Source organism: Mixophyes fleayi, chromosome 8 (genome assembly GCF_038048845.1).
Source record: "Mixophyes fleayi isolate aMixFle1 chromosome 8, aMixFle1.hap1, whole genome shotgun sequence".
Taxonomy (NCBI): Eukaryota; Metazoa; Chordata; class Amphibia; order Anura; family Limnodynastidae; genus Mixophyes; species Mixophyes fleayi.
Window position 1 is genome coordinate 28080735 of NC_134409.1, and position 17906 is coordinate 28098640.

General features: G+C 40.4%; 1 protein-coding gene across 8 annotated transcripts in view; it reads left to right on the forward strand.

Annotated features, from left to right (window-relative positions):
- RALGPS2 (Ral GEF with PH domain and SH3 binding motif 2) overlaps positions 1 to 17906 on the forward strand; it is a 136029-nt gene that overhangs the window by 46051 nt on the left and 72072 nt on the right. For all 8 annotated transcript variants that reach the window (XM_075182227.1, XM_075182229.1, XM_075182228.1 and 5 more), the window contains exons 5-8: positions 344 to 427; positions 3256 to 3345; positions 4154 to 4246; positions 9919 to 10045. In XM_075182227.1, the coding sequence (XP_075038328.1) occupies positions 344 to 427; positions 3256 to 3345; positions 4154 to 4246; positions 9919 to 10045 (394 nt within the window). The remainder of the gene's footprint in view (positions 1 to 343; positions 428 to 3255; positions 3346 to 4153; positions 4247 to 9918; positions 10046 to 17906) is intronic.

Here is a 17906-nt window from a genome sequence, read left to right on the forward strand (position 1 = left end):
TTGTTTTCTTGTTCTCCTAGTATTCCATCACCTTCTGTACTTCTAAGCTTCCTCCAGGCCTGTTTCCCTAGCTCTTTCTTCTTGAGCCCAGGCCTATTTCACATTGGATATTACCATCACTCTCACTCACTGATCTGCATTTTCAAGTTATTAAACAGTAGTAGTAATGTTATGGATTGTTACTGTCTGTGTATTGTATACTACTGTGTATTTCATGTGTGGTGCTCTGGACCGTTATCTGATGTAGAGTCCTTGGCCCACTATGCTAATGCAAAATATTGTTTCTTGCCTCTTAGATTTATTTAAAAACAAAATGCAATATTTGTTTTTTGTTTGTCTTAAGGAATTATCAAGCTGCGGATGGAATAAAAAGGAGAAGTACAGTTCTGCACCGAACGCTGTGGCCTTTACAAGACGGTTTAACCAAGTAAGTCTGGCGCTAATCCTTGTATTCAATGCACTGGGTTGTTTACAGAAGCTGAACCTTTGAATGCAGCCTGTAAAACTCTTTATTAGCTGATACTGGAGGGAGTGGATGCGACCCCCCCCCCCCCACCCCAATCCTAACCTGACAGAAAGGTAACGATACATCTCCAGATGTAAATAAAGAAAAGTTTAATCCCCTGAATCTTTAGGGGCATCATTCTGTAACATATTTTACACCTCTATATATTACACTATTCATCCTATCTCTCTCAAAAGCTCCCTTGTTTCCTTTCAGGTCTCTCTTTTTCAGTGTTAAGATCTTTTGCAAGTCCTTCATTCTTTTCTTTTTTTTTTCTTCTTTTCTTGAACAAATATTTGCTTTATTACTTTGTCAGATGTTATTTAAAGATGGGATTATCCTTTAAAGGTATGAGCCTGAGATTGGTGTGGACTTTACCTTGAATTGTTAAGCTGCAATGAGACCTATGACCTCTTTTATAATGTGTGGTCTATAAATTTACCTTATTTGTATCTACCATAATTTTTTTTTAGTTTTGAATATTTTATTGAAAATGCTTAAATAGGTGCAAAAAGAAAAAAAATAACTTTGGGTGGTATAAAGATATCTAAATAATCTTAACAGAAAGCCATGGTTATTGATAGCAAGCCAGAACAGAGGTGTCCGGTAGAAGAGGAATCGGATTTCGGTCAGATGCTCAGCAGAGTAAACAAACCAACTGTTCATGTAACCAGAGGGGAGGAGGCAGCAGTATAATATCTAAAGGCGCCTTACTCCAATTTACAACTTTTTTAACTTTGGAACTGATTTTAGACAGAGGAGAAGAGGGATATTTCCAGTGTTGAGCGATTGCCGCGATCTCAGGGGAGGGTAGTTAGTTAATATTTATAATATTTCTTCGTCTGAATAGAATCCACCATTCTAGAGATGCTTTCCTGTCGGATCGCAACAATGGCGGATACATTAGATGTGGCCCCCAAGGGGTGTAGCTCTTCAGGACAGCACCAATTCATCATCACTCTCCATAAGTCGATGGTTGACGTAGACAAAGACCTTGAAATATGCGGTTTCCCTACAATGGTTTCTCTGTAAATCCCTGCAACCAGAAGCAGATCGATGTAATTATTTTACATCCTGTAGAAATGAGTTTGGGAAGCAAGAAGTGTGTAAGAAAAAAAAAAAAAGTGAAATCTTTGGATCCATCGTACCACATCTGTTGGCCCATAGTGCATGCTTAAAGCCATGGGAAATATATTTGTCACGTAAGATAGACGACTGTCCATGTGTTGGCTTTATCGGCCATTTTGAGTGAGCCAATTGCGCTCCCTGTCAGAAAATAACATTTCGTGGTGGACGGGAGGCAAGTCGTTAGGGTCCACAGCAGCCAGACGTCTTTTTTACACTCAGGAAATTACCATTCCTGTTTCAGCGTTTTGCTTCCAGAAACAACACCAGTTATTTAACTTTAACTTTCCTTACATTTTGTGAGGTAAGGAGACGAGTGGAATATCCACTATATAGCCGTTTCATAAAGCAGTGATTGGAAATTTTCAGATGAAAAACTCCAGACCGTTTCCACTCCCGACCATGACATTTATAGCACAAAAACAGTCTTATGGTATAGCTGTATAAATACCGTTCATCAGACGGAGAAATAAATGGATCACTGCGCTCCTTAGATGTAGAAGTGTCCGCTTTGAGCAGAGGATGAATAGATTTAGTTTAGTGGACACACGTCATTTAGTTCCGATGTGGTGTTTTGTTAGTAATATATTATGTAATAACGGGTTTAATAGGATGAATAGTTAGTAGTAACAGACCACCTACTTATCTTTTGAAATATGAGATAATATCTACATGTATTGCTAAACTCAGGTTGCATACAGTGTTCACTGGTAATGCAAATGAATGTGTGTGTGTGTGTAATAAATATATATCTGTATATCTCATTATTAAAGATAAAATGCATGCTTTAATTTGAAAGTTCCCTAGCTTTTGTATAGTGAGCCTTAATCCTAGTGATGTAAGGGTGAATGGTCTTATTTCTATGCTTCGGTATCTGTTAGATCTGCTCTGCCCCTACAAGCAGCTCCTCTGTCATTGTCTATCATCGAGCAACGTTGGCACGCACCAGAGATGACACTGCTGATCTGAATGCAATGTGTATATATCATATTTGTCATTCCTCCACATTTCATATGACGTATAGTGACTCAATTTTTAGTAGCTCAATTTCCTCGCAATGTTGCCATATATGATGATTATTTTTTTTAATGTAGGTCAGTTATAGGTGTCTGAGAACTACCACTTGCTTACTTTTTCACAATGATTTTTATAAGTTTTTACACAAATCACTCCTTATCTTCATTCAGCGATTTGAAGGCAGACCAGCAATGCAATTACCCAAAACATGTCTGTGAAGTGCACTTCAGCCACTTGCTTAAGGCAACTTAAAAGTATTTCGGCAAATGCTTATTATGGACATCAAGGCAGGAAATACGTAGTTTGTCTCCACAAATGCTGATTTATTCATCCTTCACCTTTCTGGTTTCCTGCCCTCACACCCGTCCTGGACATTGTATGATCCCGCATAATGCCGAGCGGTCAGGCTGCCACACAGCTGTAATGTACTGTGAAAGGATTTTCAGCTGCAAATCCAGCCTGCACCCATCTGCTTCCCTCCTACACAAGCTGAACGTTTTTTAAAGCATTCCTTTGAAAGGGCTCATTGAACACCAGGGTATTAACCTAATGGACTGTTATATTTGTTCTGCCTACTTAATTCCATCTTTATTTACCTTCATTTGCAGGTAAGCTTTTGGGTAGTGAGAGAGATTCTTCACGCGCAAACACTAAAGATTCGTGCTGAGGTTTTGAGTCATTACATTAAAACTGCCAAGGTAAAATATATGTGCACAATATTGTTTTTTCTCCCCTCTGTGTTTAGTAAAGAGTGGGCACCACATACCAAAGGCTTAGAATGATCACGTCCACTGATAAATATTTATAACAGACACTTCATTTGGCAGCTCTCCGGGTGTCCATTAAATACTTCAAGGTACCTTGTGAGTCCAGGAACTTTCAGAAGCTTTAGAATAAAGTATGTGTTCAGGAAGAGGCTATGCAGTGCCACTCTCCATAGAACTCAAGTTTAAGGTTTAGATATGGATCTTTGTTGTTTGGTTCCATCAGTGCGTGTCTGCAAACGGACTGCACCATCTCAATATTTCTTTGATAAACAGGTAGCCATATTTTTCATAACCAGTGCATATACATTTAGGGCGGTAATTCAGTTGGGTGCAAGGTGTCGTGATGCGTCTCCGGAGCAGTTCATCGAGACACATTGCATCAGAGTTTTCTCTAAAATCTCTGCTCATTTTCACTTGCGTCCCATAAGTTGGACCGGAGATTCTGTACCGTATTGGGCAGCGATAGGCCCAGCTGGACGTCAAATATTTAATAAAAATAATAAAACGTTCTGAGAATGCTTTCTGTACACAATGGTGTGACCAGCAGTGACCTCACTAGACATCTGCAAATAATGTTGGAAACTTTACAGAACGAACTGCGAGGAATAACCAGGGTGTAGAGTGAATCATAGCATTTGAGAATTGTGCTAGCATACATTAAAAAAATACATTTGATAACTGGTACAATGACTAGATCTTGTTACATTGAAAATCTAATATGTCTTGTATAAACCCACAGAAGCTGTACGAGCTGAACAACCTTCATGCACTAATGGCTGTGGTGTCTGGGTTACAAAGTGCTCCGATATTCCGGCTTACCAAGACATGGGCAGTAAGTAGTATTGTTACTATGGACCGGATGTGCCACAAGTTTAAAACCATATTACTTTTTAGTTCCAGTTGTAACACTAAAGCTTGACTAACACTAAAATGTTAAATTTGGAACAAAGAATATGTTTAGAATTTATTAGCTTATGATTGAGACAGCTGAGTATACTGTACATATTTCTATTAACTTTGTTATACTCTGATTATTTTCTGTTGAAAAGCTAAATACTCTGTTTAAAGAATGTACAATTACACACATCAATTACTATAGCTGGTGGTAGCTTAAGAGTTTTATTACAGAAGTTTAGGATTAATTTAACTCTCAAGATTAAGTGTGTTGAAGATTTTGTTTTAAATTTGATATTCCAGTTTTAAGAATTTTTAACAAAGGGCTGCACATTTTAAGTGCCCAGTCTGTGATCCATCTTGGGGCGGAAAACATATAGCAACCTTGCCATGAGCTGTGCGTGTAGCTTCTGGTGTCCAAAAACAAGCTGCAGTAAATTCTAATAATGGTCATTAAAGAGGGGAAAGCACAGAATTGCTCCAGCTATATGATTGTGCCTGCAGGCCACAGAATGGCGATGGTGTATTATACACACTTACTGTCAGGCCTCTAGAGCAGCGTGGTGTCTGGAGTCTGAGCCAGGTTTCTGTCAGGTTGGAAGCGTTCAGGGGCTGCTGGTGATTTGTTACAGACTCCTTGAGCATTCCATAGGGTGCGTGAGACAGGAATACAAGGTGCGTAGATCTTCAGATTGGCTGTGAGTGGTGACAGCGGTTCTGTTTGGGGGACATGAGCGTAAATGGATATGTCTCTCAAGGCTGCAAGTTATGGAAATATGAGGAAGAGGCAGAGAATATGAGTGACTGGATGTCCTCTGGTGGTAAATGTGGCGTGAGGAGATTGAGTCGATTCCTGGAGAAGGAGAGAGACGTCAATAGTCAGGGGACAGGATTGTTGGAATAAGGCGATAGAAGTGTGAATCAAGAGGCGACCATAATAAATAACAGCTGTGTAGGAGGTGACATCACTATAGAAGTTGTACACTTCATTTGATGAATATCTTATAGTGCAGCCATAGGTGACTGCATTATTTATACAGCCAAAATACGTACGCAAAATCAGTAATGTGCAGCTGTGAGAGGTTCGCTTTGCAGAGGTTTCTAGAAGTTAAAGGGGATTAAGATTGGTTTTCCTCCCCTCACTTACTGGGAAATTCCATCATACCGCACTCTGTTTAAACTCACTAGGTCCTAGAGATAATTCTTCCAAGTCTTGTCTGTTGGCTAGATAGATAGTGCTTCTGTACAAATACCCTTCTCCTGTGTTCCCTTATTAAGCCAAAGTACCCAAATATGGCTTAGAAGCCATAATTGCCCTAATGGCAGAGTTATCCATTAAAGTGCAGAAGTGTTGGCAGTTTTCCTTGTGAATACTAATGCGCTGCATGTCGCAATGTCCTAGTTATGTGATGACATCATCTTTTTGCTGCCTAATTTCCAAACAATTGTCAAAGTATAAAGCATGAGCAATGTTAATAGTGAGATGATCTGTTCTAGACTATATATCATCAGAGGGTTGTGACATCAGTTCAGTGTTCCGTATTAGAAACACATTTCAGAGATCAAGTAATAATTAAGGATATTTAACTACATCTTGGTGTTCTGTGATCAGAGTAGACTTGTACCTCTATGGTTACCCAGCCCCGTAGTGATTTCTAATCTGTTTTTACCATATGCAAAAATCTCTATAGAATTATTATTCCAAGTATACATAAGAGTGCACTTTGTCTATTAAGTGCATTGAGTGTTTTACGTTCCCAATGCAACATGTTGTCTAATATATGATTTGTATCCCTTTAATTCTTAAGGCTCCATTAATCCCTTCAGCACAATGACCTGAAGCGGAAAGATTCTGACATACAAGCATGATAAATAGTAATTGCTGCAGGATATGTGTCTAATCTCTTAATTACTGTCCTGTGTGGGAACATCTGTAATCTCATTAATGTTTTCTGCTGGACTGGAACACCAGTCTATTCTTTATATTGGGCTACATGAGAACTGCACATTTTGTCTTTGATAAACACTTTGGGAGAATGAAACTGAGCCTCAGTTTCTGCTAAGCCCTCAGCATCTTTACAGGGCTCTCTGCGACCCATCAAAAGGGGGGATTTCATAGTGTTAGTTTCCAGCATCTGAGAAAATGCCTCAACATTTTGTGGGTCCTCCCTAGTATTGTTAAACCCTACATATGCTATAAATTTCCTTCTCCCCCCTGTTTTTTTTGGTTATTTATTTTTCCAATATTTAACGTTTGTTTCTCATCCATCTGGCCCATGTCCCAAAGTTCACAAGGTGAGACAGTAGCCAAGTCTGTCTAAACGCAAGCCTTTAATTGGGTGTTTTCAGCAATTTCTCAACCAGCTGTTGCCTATGTGAAGCTTCTTTTCAGGCCTGCTTTGATTGGCGTACTCTGGAAGGGAACGAGACGTGACCAAGAACAGCTAGTTTTTTATTTTTTTTAGCCTCTAATGTCACGGTTTAAACCCCTTGAATACTGCAGTAGCTCTGGGAGCCTTTGTGAAACACACAAGGAAGTATTGTAGCTATGTGGTTAGTTAGCACTTTGTTTTTTTAAAATTTTAATGTGTGAGCAGCAGAAAGTAGTATTTGTATGGGCACTGTAAAAGTCCTGTACAGTTAGATATTTCCCAGAATCTCGGCTCCGTTAATCTGTGGCTCCCCAGAGACTGGCAGGACGATGCCGGGACTATTGGGCAAATTGTGTCTATTCGGCTGCTGTGGTACTAAGCCTGTCTTGACGTAGATTGAGCAAAATTTTATCCTACAGGAAAACTCCTTTTATCTTTTCAGAAATATTCAAGATTTCTAAAATTCTTGAGTAAAACAAATTATCTATTGTGGTCAGAGAGCTGCATTTTCTGTATATTGTCCCATTGCTTGCTGCCAAGTTTCAATTGGATGTCATGAATACATATTTGTGTTTGTAGCATGTTTTCTAATAAATTACTGTCTGAAATTGTATTGTTCTTGTTTGACGGAAACAAAAATCACTTGAAGATTGCATATACAAGTATGTGCTTTCTGATTGTTATTTAAATTATTTTAAATTAATTATTATTTAAAAAGCAGAAAACAAAACCTACAATATAGTATAAGGTAAAAAAAATGACTTGGGGGCCACAGTTGGTCAACCTTGCCATAACCGAATTGTAAATTTTAGGGAAAAATCTAATCTTTGGCATGTGTACTCAAAAAGAACCACCCAATTAAATTAAAAACAACAACAAATAGTTTAATGTGCTTTACATATATCTGTCTCATCCAAGCTAACCAGTGTTCTAGTGCAGACGTGGCAAACTCACGGCTCACACACATATTTTTTGAAGCCACGCGTTACTGAAGGAAAACGTGGATTGCGGCCCACTTTTTACTTTATTTAAATTACTTAAACTTTTGTCGTATTCAGTGAGTTTTTGAGTGAGTTCAGGCAACCTTTCCCGTCGGTGACACGTGCGTACGCGATTCCGCTCATCTCCCTCCACCCGCGCTGTATGTTGTCTGACGCAGTCAGAACAGTGCGCTTTCGTAGTTCAAGCAAACTGCTTGGTACTTTGTAATCTTTGACTGTTTGTGCTCAAAACATTATCATTATTCATTTGTTCCAAGTACATTTTGTAAGACCGTTTGTCAATTGTTAATCAAATGTATTCCCCTTTGTGCTGATGATGGTTATCTATTTTGTTTTAGTTTTATTGCGGCCCACACAATCTTAGACTTTGATTATTTGGCCCAGTTGAGCTTTTGATTTTTGACATGCCAGTTCTAGTGGCAAATTTTTATCCTGTTTTACGTGCACTTTTCATACTTTGTGCTTTTACCAATAGACTCTATTGTACTTGACACATAAACGCATAATAAATAGGATTCTTACATTGTAAATAATAGATCACAATGGTGGGAATGAGCCCATTCACACCCTTGTCCCATGTTTTAATGAGCTTTTCATGCGCTAATAAGTGGGAAAAAGTTGGGTAGGGTGAACGAGCCCTTAAATTAAACTTTTTACATCGCTTGGTTTTGACTACATAATGGAACAGGAGGATGTCTCAATATGTTTGAAGATCATCTTATTAATTGAGGCATGTGAATTTAATGAAAAAGGGAGCTTCTCCTTTGAGAAGTTATAAAACAGCATATTATTTCTTGGTGTGTGTTTCGGAGACCTAAGAAGTAAAAATGACCACAAACCCTGGCTCCATTATCCACACAGATCTATGCATCAAACTAACAATAGAATCAGCTAAGAAGGGATAAATGAAGGGTGTAAGTCCAGCAGAGAGGTCTGTTCCTTCAAAAGGAGGACAATTGTAGAACTCATCACCAGACTCTAGAAGCTAAAAATGATCATGTGGCTTGTATGACGGCCAGGAAATGGTTAAGTGTTTAGGCTTGGAAGGATGGATCACAGGTATTTTAGAAACATGGATATGTACCAGGTTGCAGGGATCAGGGATGTATAGGGTTTGTGGCACAAGCCATAGGAACGTGACTGCTTTACAACCCCATCATTCCCTCTTTCATGCCCTGATCTGTGGCCCCAGTGCCAGGAACATGCCAGGTAACTCGAAGTTCCGTAGCAGCAGTGACGTAACATCCACAATTCTCTGCTCTGTTGATCCTTTATTATTTTAGTTGCTATTTTGTTTGCAGAAAAGTAAATTTTTAATTATGCCTTTAATTTATAATCACTGAGTTAAGTCTTTGTGGACAGACTGTGCTTGTCATTTTTAAAGCGGCCTTCTCTCAAAGCACATCTTAGCACTGGCCATTTCAATCGGCCCTCTAATTTGGCTTGGAAACAAAATATCTAATGGGATTTATTCAATGGCCGCATTGTTAGCATAATTGCAGTACCCTGTATGTGTTTTCTAACCAATTATGTTTAAATCCTCCTAAGGAGCGTAGAAAACCTACGCCGCTAAGCTGTACAAGGACCAATGTGTGCGAGTGCCGTTTCAGCACTTGGCTCTCCTGAGACTCTGCCATCTGTCTGATCTACTGCATAAATGTGTATATCTTAGCGGGACCATATCCATATTTTGATTTTGCTGTTACATTTGTGTAATGTAAATATTAATGAATGTATTTCTTGTTATAGGACTTTACATAGTTTCTCGATGCCAGTAAGTTTACTTACATAAAATGCTTTCCGTTCCCTGTAGTTGCCATTATTTGACTTTTCTCTTCCCTATAATACCTTACTTTCCTGCTAATCTTATTGAGGTGTGATAATTATCTCACAATACATTAGCCTGGAGGAATGATCTAGTGGTAAGAGATGCCATGTCATTTGGCGTGGCCAGCTTCAGAAAGAAGGTAAGCCAGCTATGATTTGCTCATTGCCTGCACAGAGGAATAGTAGAAAACTATGGCCAGCACATACGTTCCCCTGTGCTGGTTGCCACCATTAAACAAAATAGTTGAGGTTCACGTCTCTCTAGGGCAGAAAAATTGTATTGGCTTTTGCTGTGTGTACGTCCACTTTTCCTTGAAATCTACTTCTGACTACCAATGAATGCACTGTTTGCAATTGAGGTTCTGGTTTACCCTGGTAATCTATCTAATGGGGTAATGTTTGTCTTTCAGCTTTTGAGTCGGAAAGACAAGACAACCTTTGAGAAACTGGAGTATGTAGTTAGTAAAGAAGATAATTACATACGTCTTAGAGAATACATCAATAGCTTGAAGATGACTCCTTGTATTCCTTACTTGGGTAAGCTGCAAATGATCTTTCTGCATATTATAATTGTCTAAAAACTGTCTCTCCTCTTCATAAATTGCAAGACTGCAGTATAAGGGCCCATTGATTATGATCTAATCACTTGGGCTTATGTGAAAATTCAGCGCGAGACACTGCATGAACCACTTGGGTAGTTTTGGGTTTCTCCCCAACAGTTCAAAAAAACCTGTGTGTAGGTAATTTATACTGTAAAAGTGTTATGAAAGATTACAGGCTGTGTAATATGTTGGTGCTATATAAATAGAGGTTGATAATTTCACTTAAGTCTTTGTGAATACGGAATACATACTCGCCTATACTGCATTCTCTCTGTGTACAAGCCGTTCAGGACACAGCTGTCTCTTAATAATACATCATTGTGCAGCACAACTTACTAATACCTGAAGGTTCAGTTCACACTGTCAATGGTTACTGAGCCTCCAAATATAGCTGTGCTTTCTTTACTCACAACTAGTGCATAGGATGTCATTGTTGCTGCATGAATACTGATTTGTTTTTGGTTTATATGACTGCAAATACAGAAGCAATAATGTAGGCTAGGTTATCCTATATGCTTCCGTTTTATTAATATTTACTGACCACCTCCACTGATGTACTCTGCCCAAGTAGCACTGAAAAGCATTCTTCATTTTAGTCTGGCCATCGAGTGGCACGGTTTTATCATATGAAGCAGTGGTACTCAATGACTTTTAGGAAAGGCTTCTTACCTGGGTTTGCTGTCAGGTTGTCCCAGCTTGCTCCCTGGGGATGGTGCATAGTTTTCCCAGGAGCAGAGCTCAATCAGGTATTCTCAGGCTCTACCTGTAAGACCCCACCGCCACTCAAGTGTAGGAACAACCACATATTAGAAAACACAGCTGCACTGTTTTTTGCTTTTTAGTTTTGTTTTTATAATTCTTTATTTTTAACAGTCAAACAGGAATATACAAGGAACATGACAATAAAGCAGTGTTACAAACATGGGGAAGCAAAAAATGGTACAAAGAAATTGTTATAGTGTCTCCAAATGTAACATAGGACAGAGAGTGACCAGTTTGTAGGGTTTTACAAATGTTATTGGAAGTAGTCTGGGTAGGGGTAGGTGTAGGTGGGGTGTGTGTGTGTGTCTGCAATGGTGGGCAGTTGTGTCAGAAGAGGGGGGGGGGGGTCGACAACAGTGTAGGTTGGTGTAAATACTCGGAGAACAAACGGTGTATAGAGCGTTCCGTGGACAGCCATTGGTCCCAGATTTGGTTAAAGACATGGCCCCTGTCGTGACAGTAATTAGTAATATCTTCCATGGCTGCGGCATGCCAGATATGCTTTTTAAGGGTGGAGAGAGATGGGGTGGGGGGAGTGTTTTTCCAGTTCAGGGCTATAAAGGACTTGGCAGCCGTTAGTATGTGGGCGGTCAATTTCTTGGAAAATTTTGTCAAAGTCTTGGGGAGGGTAACAAAGTAGGAATACCCAACAGCAGCCTAAAATAGAGTGTTTATAAAGCCATGGATAGAGTCCCAAAATGGGGCAATTTTCGGGAAAGTCAAACCAAATATAAGCCCATGGCCACAACAACACTGGCAGTCGTCAAAGGAGGAGAGAACATTCTATGGAGTTGGGTGGGAGGGTAGTACCAGCGATATAAAATTTTGTAGGAAGTTTCTTTGAGTTTTGTTGACGTAGAACTTGTCCTTCCAAGCCTCGTTGTCCGGAGGTACCATGGTCCCTTCCCATTCATCTTCATAGGAACTTGGAGAGGGTAAGGCAGTAGCGAGAAGCATACTGTAGAGTTGGGAGATCATGCCCTTGGGCAAGGGATGATGTTTGCAAAGAGCTTCAAATGAGATGAGGTCTTGTAGGACATAGGTTGGTGGCAGGGGTCGCATGAAGTGACTTAAAAAAAAAAAAAAAAATTGAAAGGGAGTGTCTGGGATGGGGAGTGGAGTGGAAGCTCTGCTAGTGGGAGCCATCCACTCTGCTTGGAGAAGTCTACCAGAAATTTAAGATCAGCCCTTGTCCAGATACAATGTCTCGTAGTGGAGGACCCAGGAGGGAACACAGGGTTGTGAGGGGGAATTATTAATGAGGTAAGTTTCAGGTTGAGTGAGTGAGAGTCCCAGAGCGTAGTGTCAGATTTGATGGTGGGAAGTAGTTTGGTGGAGGGGGGACAATAAGAAGTGGTAAGCTCCAGAAGTGAGGATGGGCAGGGTAATGTATGCCAATTCTGTGTCAAGCCATGAGGTGGAGCCTCGAGGGGCATACGAGGCAAGAATATGGGAAAAATTGTAGTTCAGATAATATAACTTAATATCTGGGAGACCCCTATCGTCTCTGGGGGTTGATTGCTTCAGGACATTGACCGAAATCCTTGGCGGTCTGTTATTCCAGATGAAACGGTAAGTGCTTTTTGGACGTTGGCAAGGAGGGAAGAGGGGGGGACAGCAACTGGCAATGTTTGGAAGAGATATAACCATTTGGGTATATTCATTTTTCAGCTATGACCTCTCCCAGCCAGGAGGTAAAGCGGTTTCGGGAGGCCAGGTCGGATTGCATCATAGAGAAGAGGGGTGGGGAGTTTTCGTGCAAAGAAGATCCTAGGTCTATTTAGTCTGCCAGTTGAAGCTAAAAATAGTCTGAATGAGGTTGGGGAGACATGGTGCAGCGCCTCCAATTTTGTGTACTTTATCTTCTGTCCTGAGTCGACACTATAGGCCTGGAGAACTTTGTGGAAGTTGGGGAGGGAGATCGCTGGTTGTGTTGGTGAAAGCGGGATGACGTTCACGAAAAGTGAGACCTTAGAGTTAGTTGCACTGTTTTTACACCTAGCTGCAGTTTTTTGTGCATGGAAACTGAGTAATTTACGGCTCTGCCTGTACTTACTAAACATAGGCATATGCACCCCTATTACATTAGGGGTTGCACACAAGGAATTATTCATCCTCAATCATTAACGCTTCATTAATCCATCATCCTGCATTATTCTCCATTCTCCCGCTCATCCTGTTAATATCATTCACCTGACCAACGTATCTCACCCAGACTGCTGTTCCGCTCCAGAAGAAGATTTATCATATGATGGTTCCCTTCTGAGTACGTCCGTTCTAAGCTTTATGCCCTGTTGCAGCTTGATCAGAGAGAATTTGATGAGTTCCCCTCTGAGCAAGTTTAAACTTGGAGCTATATCATGACGGAAGATGCACACAACATTCTGGGCCACCAATTTTATTTGACGTTCAATGCTGTCAGGGCTGAGGGCTCATTGCAAAGCTCTCTGCCCTGGCGCAGAGTGTATTGGAGGCAAAAAAGATTTAGAAAGGCAGGAGTCCAACATTAGTGTGTCCCTGGGTGCACCCACCACACTGAGTGTAAAGCTAAAGCTTTCTCTCACTTGAGGACCTCGCATGAGGGAAGAGAGCAGAAGAGGTGCAGTGTCCGGATAACTGGCAGCGGCCCGGATGTGGGGCTCCGAAGCAGGAACTTGTTAGTGTCGCTCAGTCCTTATTCTTTTACTGTGATGTGTATTTTCATAATTATACCTCTCGTCATTGACACTTAATAAATTGCTGATTCTCTGTTTGACCCAGCATTTTTTTTTTTTTAAAAAAGTTTTGTTCCTTACTGTATTATTTTACAATACTATTAAATTCAGTATTAAATTCTTGCAGTTGGTAAAGTATTTGTTTGTATTATATTTGTAATGTTTGTAATGTATTTTTAAAAGCAAAGTCTACAATACAAGTACTACTATAGAGGGGTGGAGTTTGGCATTGAAAGTATTCATTGCAAAATTTGGGGGAGGGCTGACAATGCTGGCCCACCCTCCCGAGGCTCCCACTCTGCTCATCTGAGGGCTGGCACATGCTCAGTAAAGCCTCAGACCGGGCTTCATTGCACCGGAACTCATTAATGCTCAGACGAGCAGAGCGGGGCCTGAGGAGGGTGCCCGGCATTGTCTTGTTCCCCTCGCCTCTGTGCCCCATAGTGGTTACACACCATACCGTTGCAGTTCCACCACTGCTGCCATATTTCTATAAATCAAATTAAACCTATATGTAACCCATTGTGCGATATGTTATGTGGGTATACTTGAAATGTACCAATGAGTGGTTGTCCAATGACCTGCTGCATGCAGTTAAAACCCCTATTCTGTCTCTTATAGACAGGATCCTCACCCCAGTTGTATTTCTCCCTTCAATCTTCTCCTAGCAGACCACAGATCCTCATGTATTGTGCAGAATCTTACACATATGTTCTATATCAGCTGAAGTTCTGCAGTCCTCTGTACTGTATACCAAATGTCCTGCTGCAACTGATATTACACCCAATCATAATCATCTATTTATATAGCGCCAGAAAATTCCGCAGTGCTTTACAATTAGGATGGGTATATACTCATTGGACTAAGGATATGTCAATCCTGTATATTTGTGAGAAGCACATCATGCAATATATTTGTGTATTTCTATAATATAATATAGCATATTGGAGGCAACCCATGGATCTCCAATGGGTGAATTGAAAGGCCCAGCATGCCCTGCCAGCAAATAGTCCATGGCTGGCATGGCTTTCTGGTATCTGTAATGCCTCATCAGCTGGATGCCCAAGTCTCCTGCAATGTTTGAGATCTCTGTCCATAGTGTGGTTGTCACTACTTTGTGGCTTTCCTGCTTTTGCAGTAATTGAGTCTTCGGTATACCCAGTAATGCACATGACTCCTTTTAAAAACGTTCTTGGCAACCTTAGAGGCAGCAAGATGGATTTCACCTCCTTTTTCCTCCCAAACTAAGCTGTGTTTCCTTGTGTGCAGTCTCCCAGGACTCTCCTGGCTCCTGCATAAGGTATCATTTTTCTTAGAAAGGGAGGTCAGAGGAGAAGCCTGTTTCCCGATGATTCACCCCTCAGATCTTCTTTTCTTTTGGGCCATTGCAATGTACTTACACACACATATTGTGTGATTTTTATTTATTTATTTATTTTTAATTTATTTTTTTAGCAGTTGCAGTTCAAAGCTCCAGCACATTTTTAAACTTTTAAGCTTGTCTTGGGCAACATCCTCTCCCTGCTCCTACGTTACGGTTTCCTCATTTCTGATTATTACTAGTTGCAATAAGTGCTTCAGCTTCTCTCCTGACTGCCGTATTGGCTTCAACACAAATTTAGAGCATTGGACACTGTTTTATTTCCAAGAGCCAGATGACTTCTGGCTGTTTGTTATATTTTCCTACATTTTGTCCCACTGACCAATGCCTGATATCTCGTCCTGTAAGAAATTTAAGCACATGGGATCATTTTAATGAGTTTTGGTGCTTGTCCAGTACTTGTGTAAGGAATTAATTAATTACTATGTAATCCTACGTAGCCAATGATTTATAGTGTAGATCTGTAGCTGAGAGTTTGTTCCTGATGGAAAGAAGTTACTTTGGATGGGAATCACTCTGTCTGCAATATAAATTATAGCAATCCGGTGTTCATTAAACTTTCAGCCTCTGTTCCAAACGTTTTGACCTACGCAGTGCCAGTTTTAATCGGTGCCTTGTGCGCCTGGCATCTTGCTGATCTGTGGTATAAGGAAAAAGCTTCTAATCACTGGATGGTAAACCTACCACGGTCAACACAAAATATAGACAGTAATCTTGTTCTTGATTAAAATACTTTTATATGGGGTAAAAACGTCTCCTCCCCCCCCCCCCCCCAGTTTTTCCTTAGTTTGTTATTCCTTTTCTGGCATGTGAATGGCCTGGAAACTCTCTAGCACAAATCATACGTGAGTTATTGTTCAGTCTAAAAAAAATGAGAAATAAAATAGAAACAGATCTCGCTATGAATGAGAGGACGCCTGTTCATTCTGTCACTGATAAACAGAGGAGAGTTTGAGCAATGGGCACATTTTTATCATATCTTCAGCTTACACAGGGCCGTCCCAGAGGATGGACAAATAATGCTGATCTGACGGTTCCATGTACTGTGTTTTTGCTGACTTTAATCTTTATAACAAATTTGTTCTCCCAGATGTGAATGTGTCATGGAGCACAATATGTAATTTGTAGTAGGTAACCTTTAAAAAGTTTCTTTGTTTTGTTCTTGGTTGTTTTTTTTTTGTTTTTTTTTTTATTAAACTCTTAAGTCTTTACGAAAGAGTCACGGTTTGACATTCTAAAAAGGCAAACAATGTTTGTACATAGTGCAGACTAATGCATGGATGCCAATTCCTTCTCTTAATCAGGAGCAGACATGTAAATATTTCTAATATGAATGTGTGATGAAGGAAGTGGTTTTATAAAATCTGCAAATATATTTGTGAGAGATTTCCTACACGTTCAAACGTACAACCTCTGGTGGTGGGGGAGAGTTATCCTGTGCGCTTCTGATTTCCCGTTCTACGATACGGCCTTGTTAACCAAGCACTTTTTCTTCTCTGTTGCCTTCGGAGCGTGTGGTGCACACAGAGGGTGTCCAATTTTTCAGTGCTTGCAAAAAAAAAAAGGAAAAGGTGTGTCGCGATAGGAATGGGCGTTTGCTAGGGCTGTATAATCACTACTGCTTCGCTCCACATGCGCTCTGCTCAGAATGTGGAGGGAAGAAGGGAAAGACTGTTTTGTAAATGAGTCCCAAGTTTGTTTGACGTGGAATCTTCACAACTGTTTCACATTGTTGCACATAGGAAACCGTGTATAGGGGACTAACCATTTGGAGCAGTGTTTCTATAGTTCTATAAAAGTTGGTTTAATACAGGCAACTGCTTAGCTAACTGCCTGATGTCGGCAGGTTTGGAAACCACAGCACAAATAGCTTTTGGCCAAATCCATTGACAATGAGCGGCTGGTGCTGCCATGAGGAATGGCAGTAGATAGAGCCGCATACAGCTCGCCCTATGAAGACTATATTTTACCACTGCTGGTGCTGGATACGCCTCACTAGAAAATGTATCTAACCAAAAAAAAAAGGTAGGTAATAAGACCGTATTTACAGAATGTGGAAAACCCTATCCTGAGCTCTTTGGATAATATATCCTGTACTTCAAATGCATTGTAGTTTTTTGCAGAACATATGCTGGGTGGAGAGTGCAGTGTTAGAGTCGGGGGCAATGTTATCTGCTTGCTATGTCGCTCATGGCTTGTGTTAAGCATTCGTGCATCTCCTCTGTATTCCTGATGTGATGTAAAGCAGAATGGGGAAACCAGGAATCCCACAGTCTCTAAAGTCTTTCCCATTCCATGGCAGTTAAATCACGCACGTTCATGCTTAGTCCAGATGGCAGCTATATTATCGGATACACGGTACATCTTCCTTGTTGTGGATGATTTGTAACTTCTGAAATTTTGTTTTCCACCAGTATATAGGGCTTTACAGTACTTCTGCACTGCTAAGGCCAGCCACATCTCTGTTGGAGCCAGCCTTAATTTCTTTTGTTGCTTGTAGCAGAGTTATGGTGTTAATTTAGTAGACCTAATATCATCCAGTATGTCATATGAAATGCCTGCATTTAACATTTAGCACAGATTACTGTAACTGTACAGCATTGACGTTACACAGAAGTGAAAATTGAAACAAAGGCCAAAGCAATTTCTGCTCATGACACCTTATTCTTAAAATTCTTAAAATTGAAGAAAAGAATGAGAGACGGAATGTGGCTTGTGCACCTGGCTAGTTCATTGGATGTTTCTTAGTTGGGTAAAGTTTAGTGATGTAGAGCCTAGACAAGTCAAGTTAAGCTTCATTGAAAAGCTTTATTCCAACTGTTCCACCAGTGGACGCGTGCAATAATCTAATTGTTTCTCTCTGATAATGTATCATCTTTTAGGACGATGACACATGGGTGCTTTGGTCAGCCACATATCTAAACCACAGAGAACTTGCT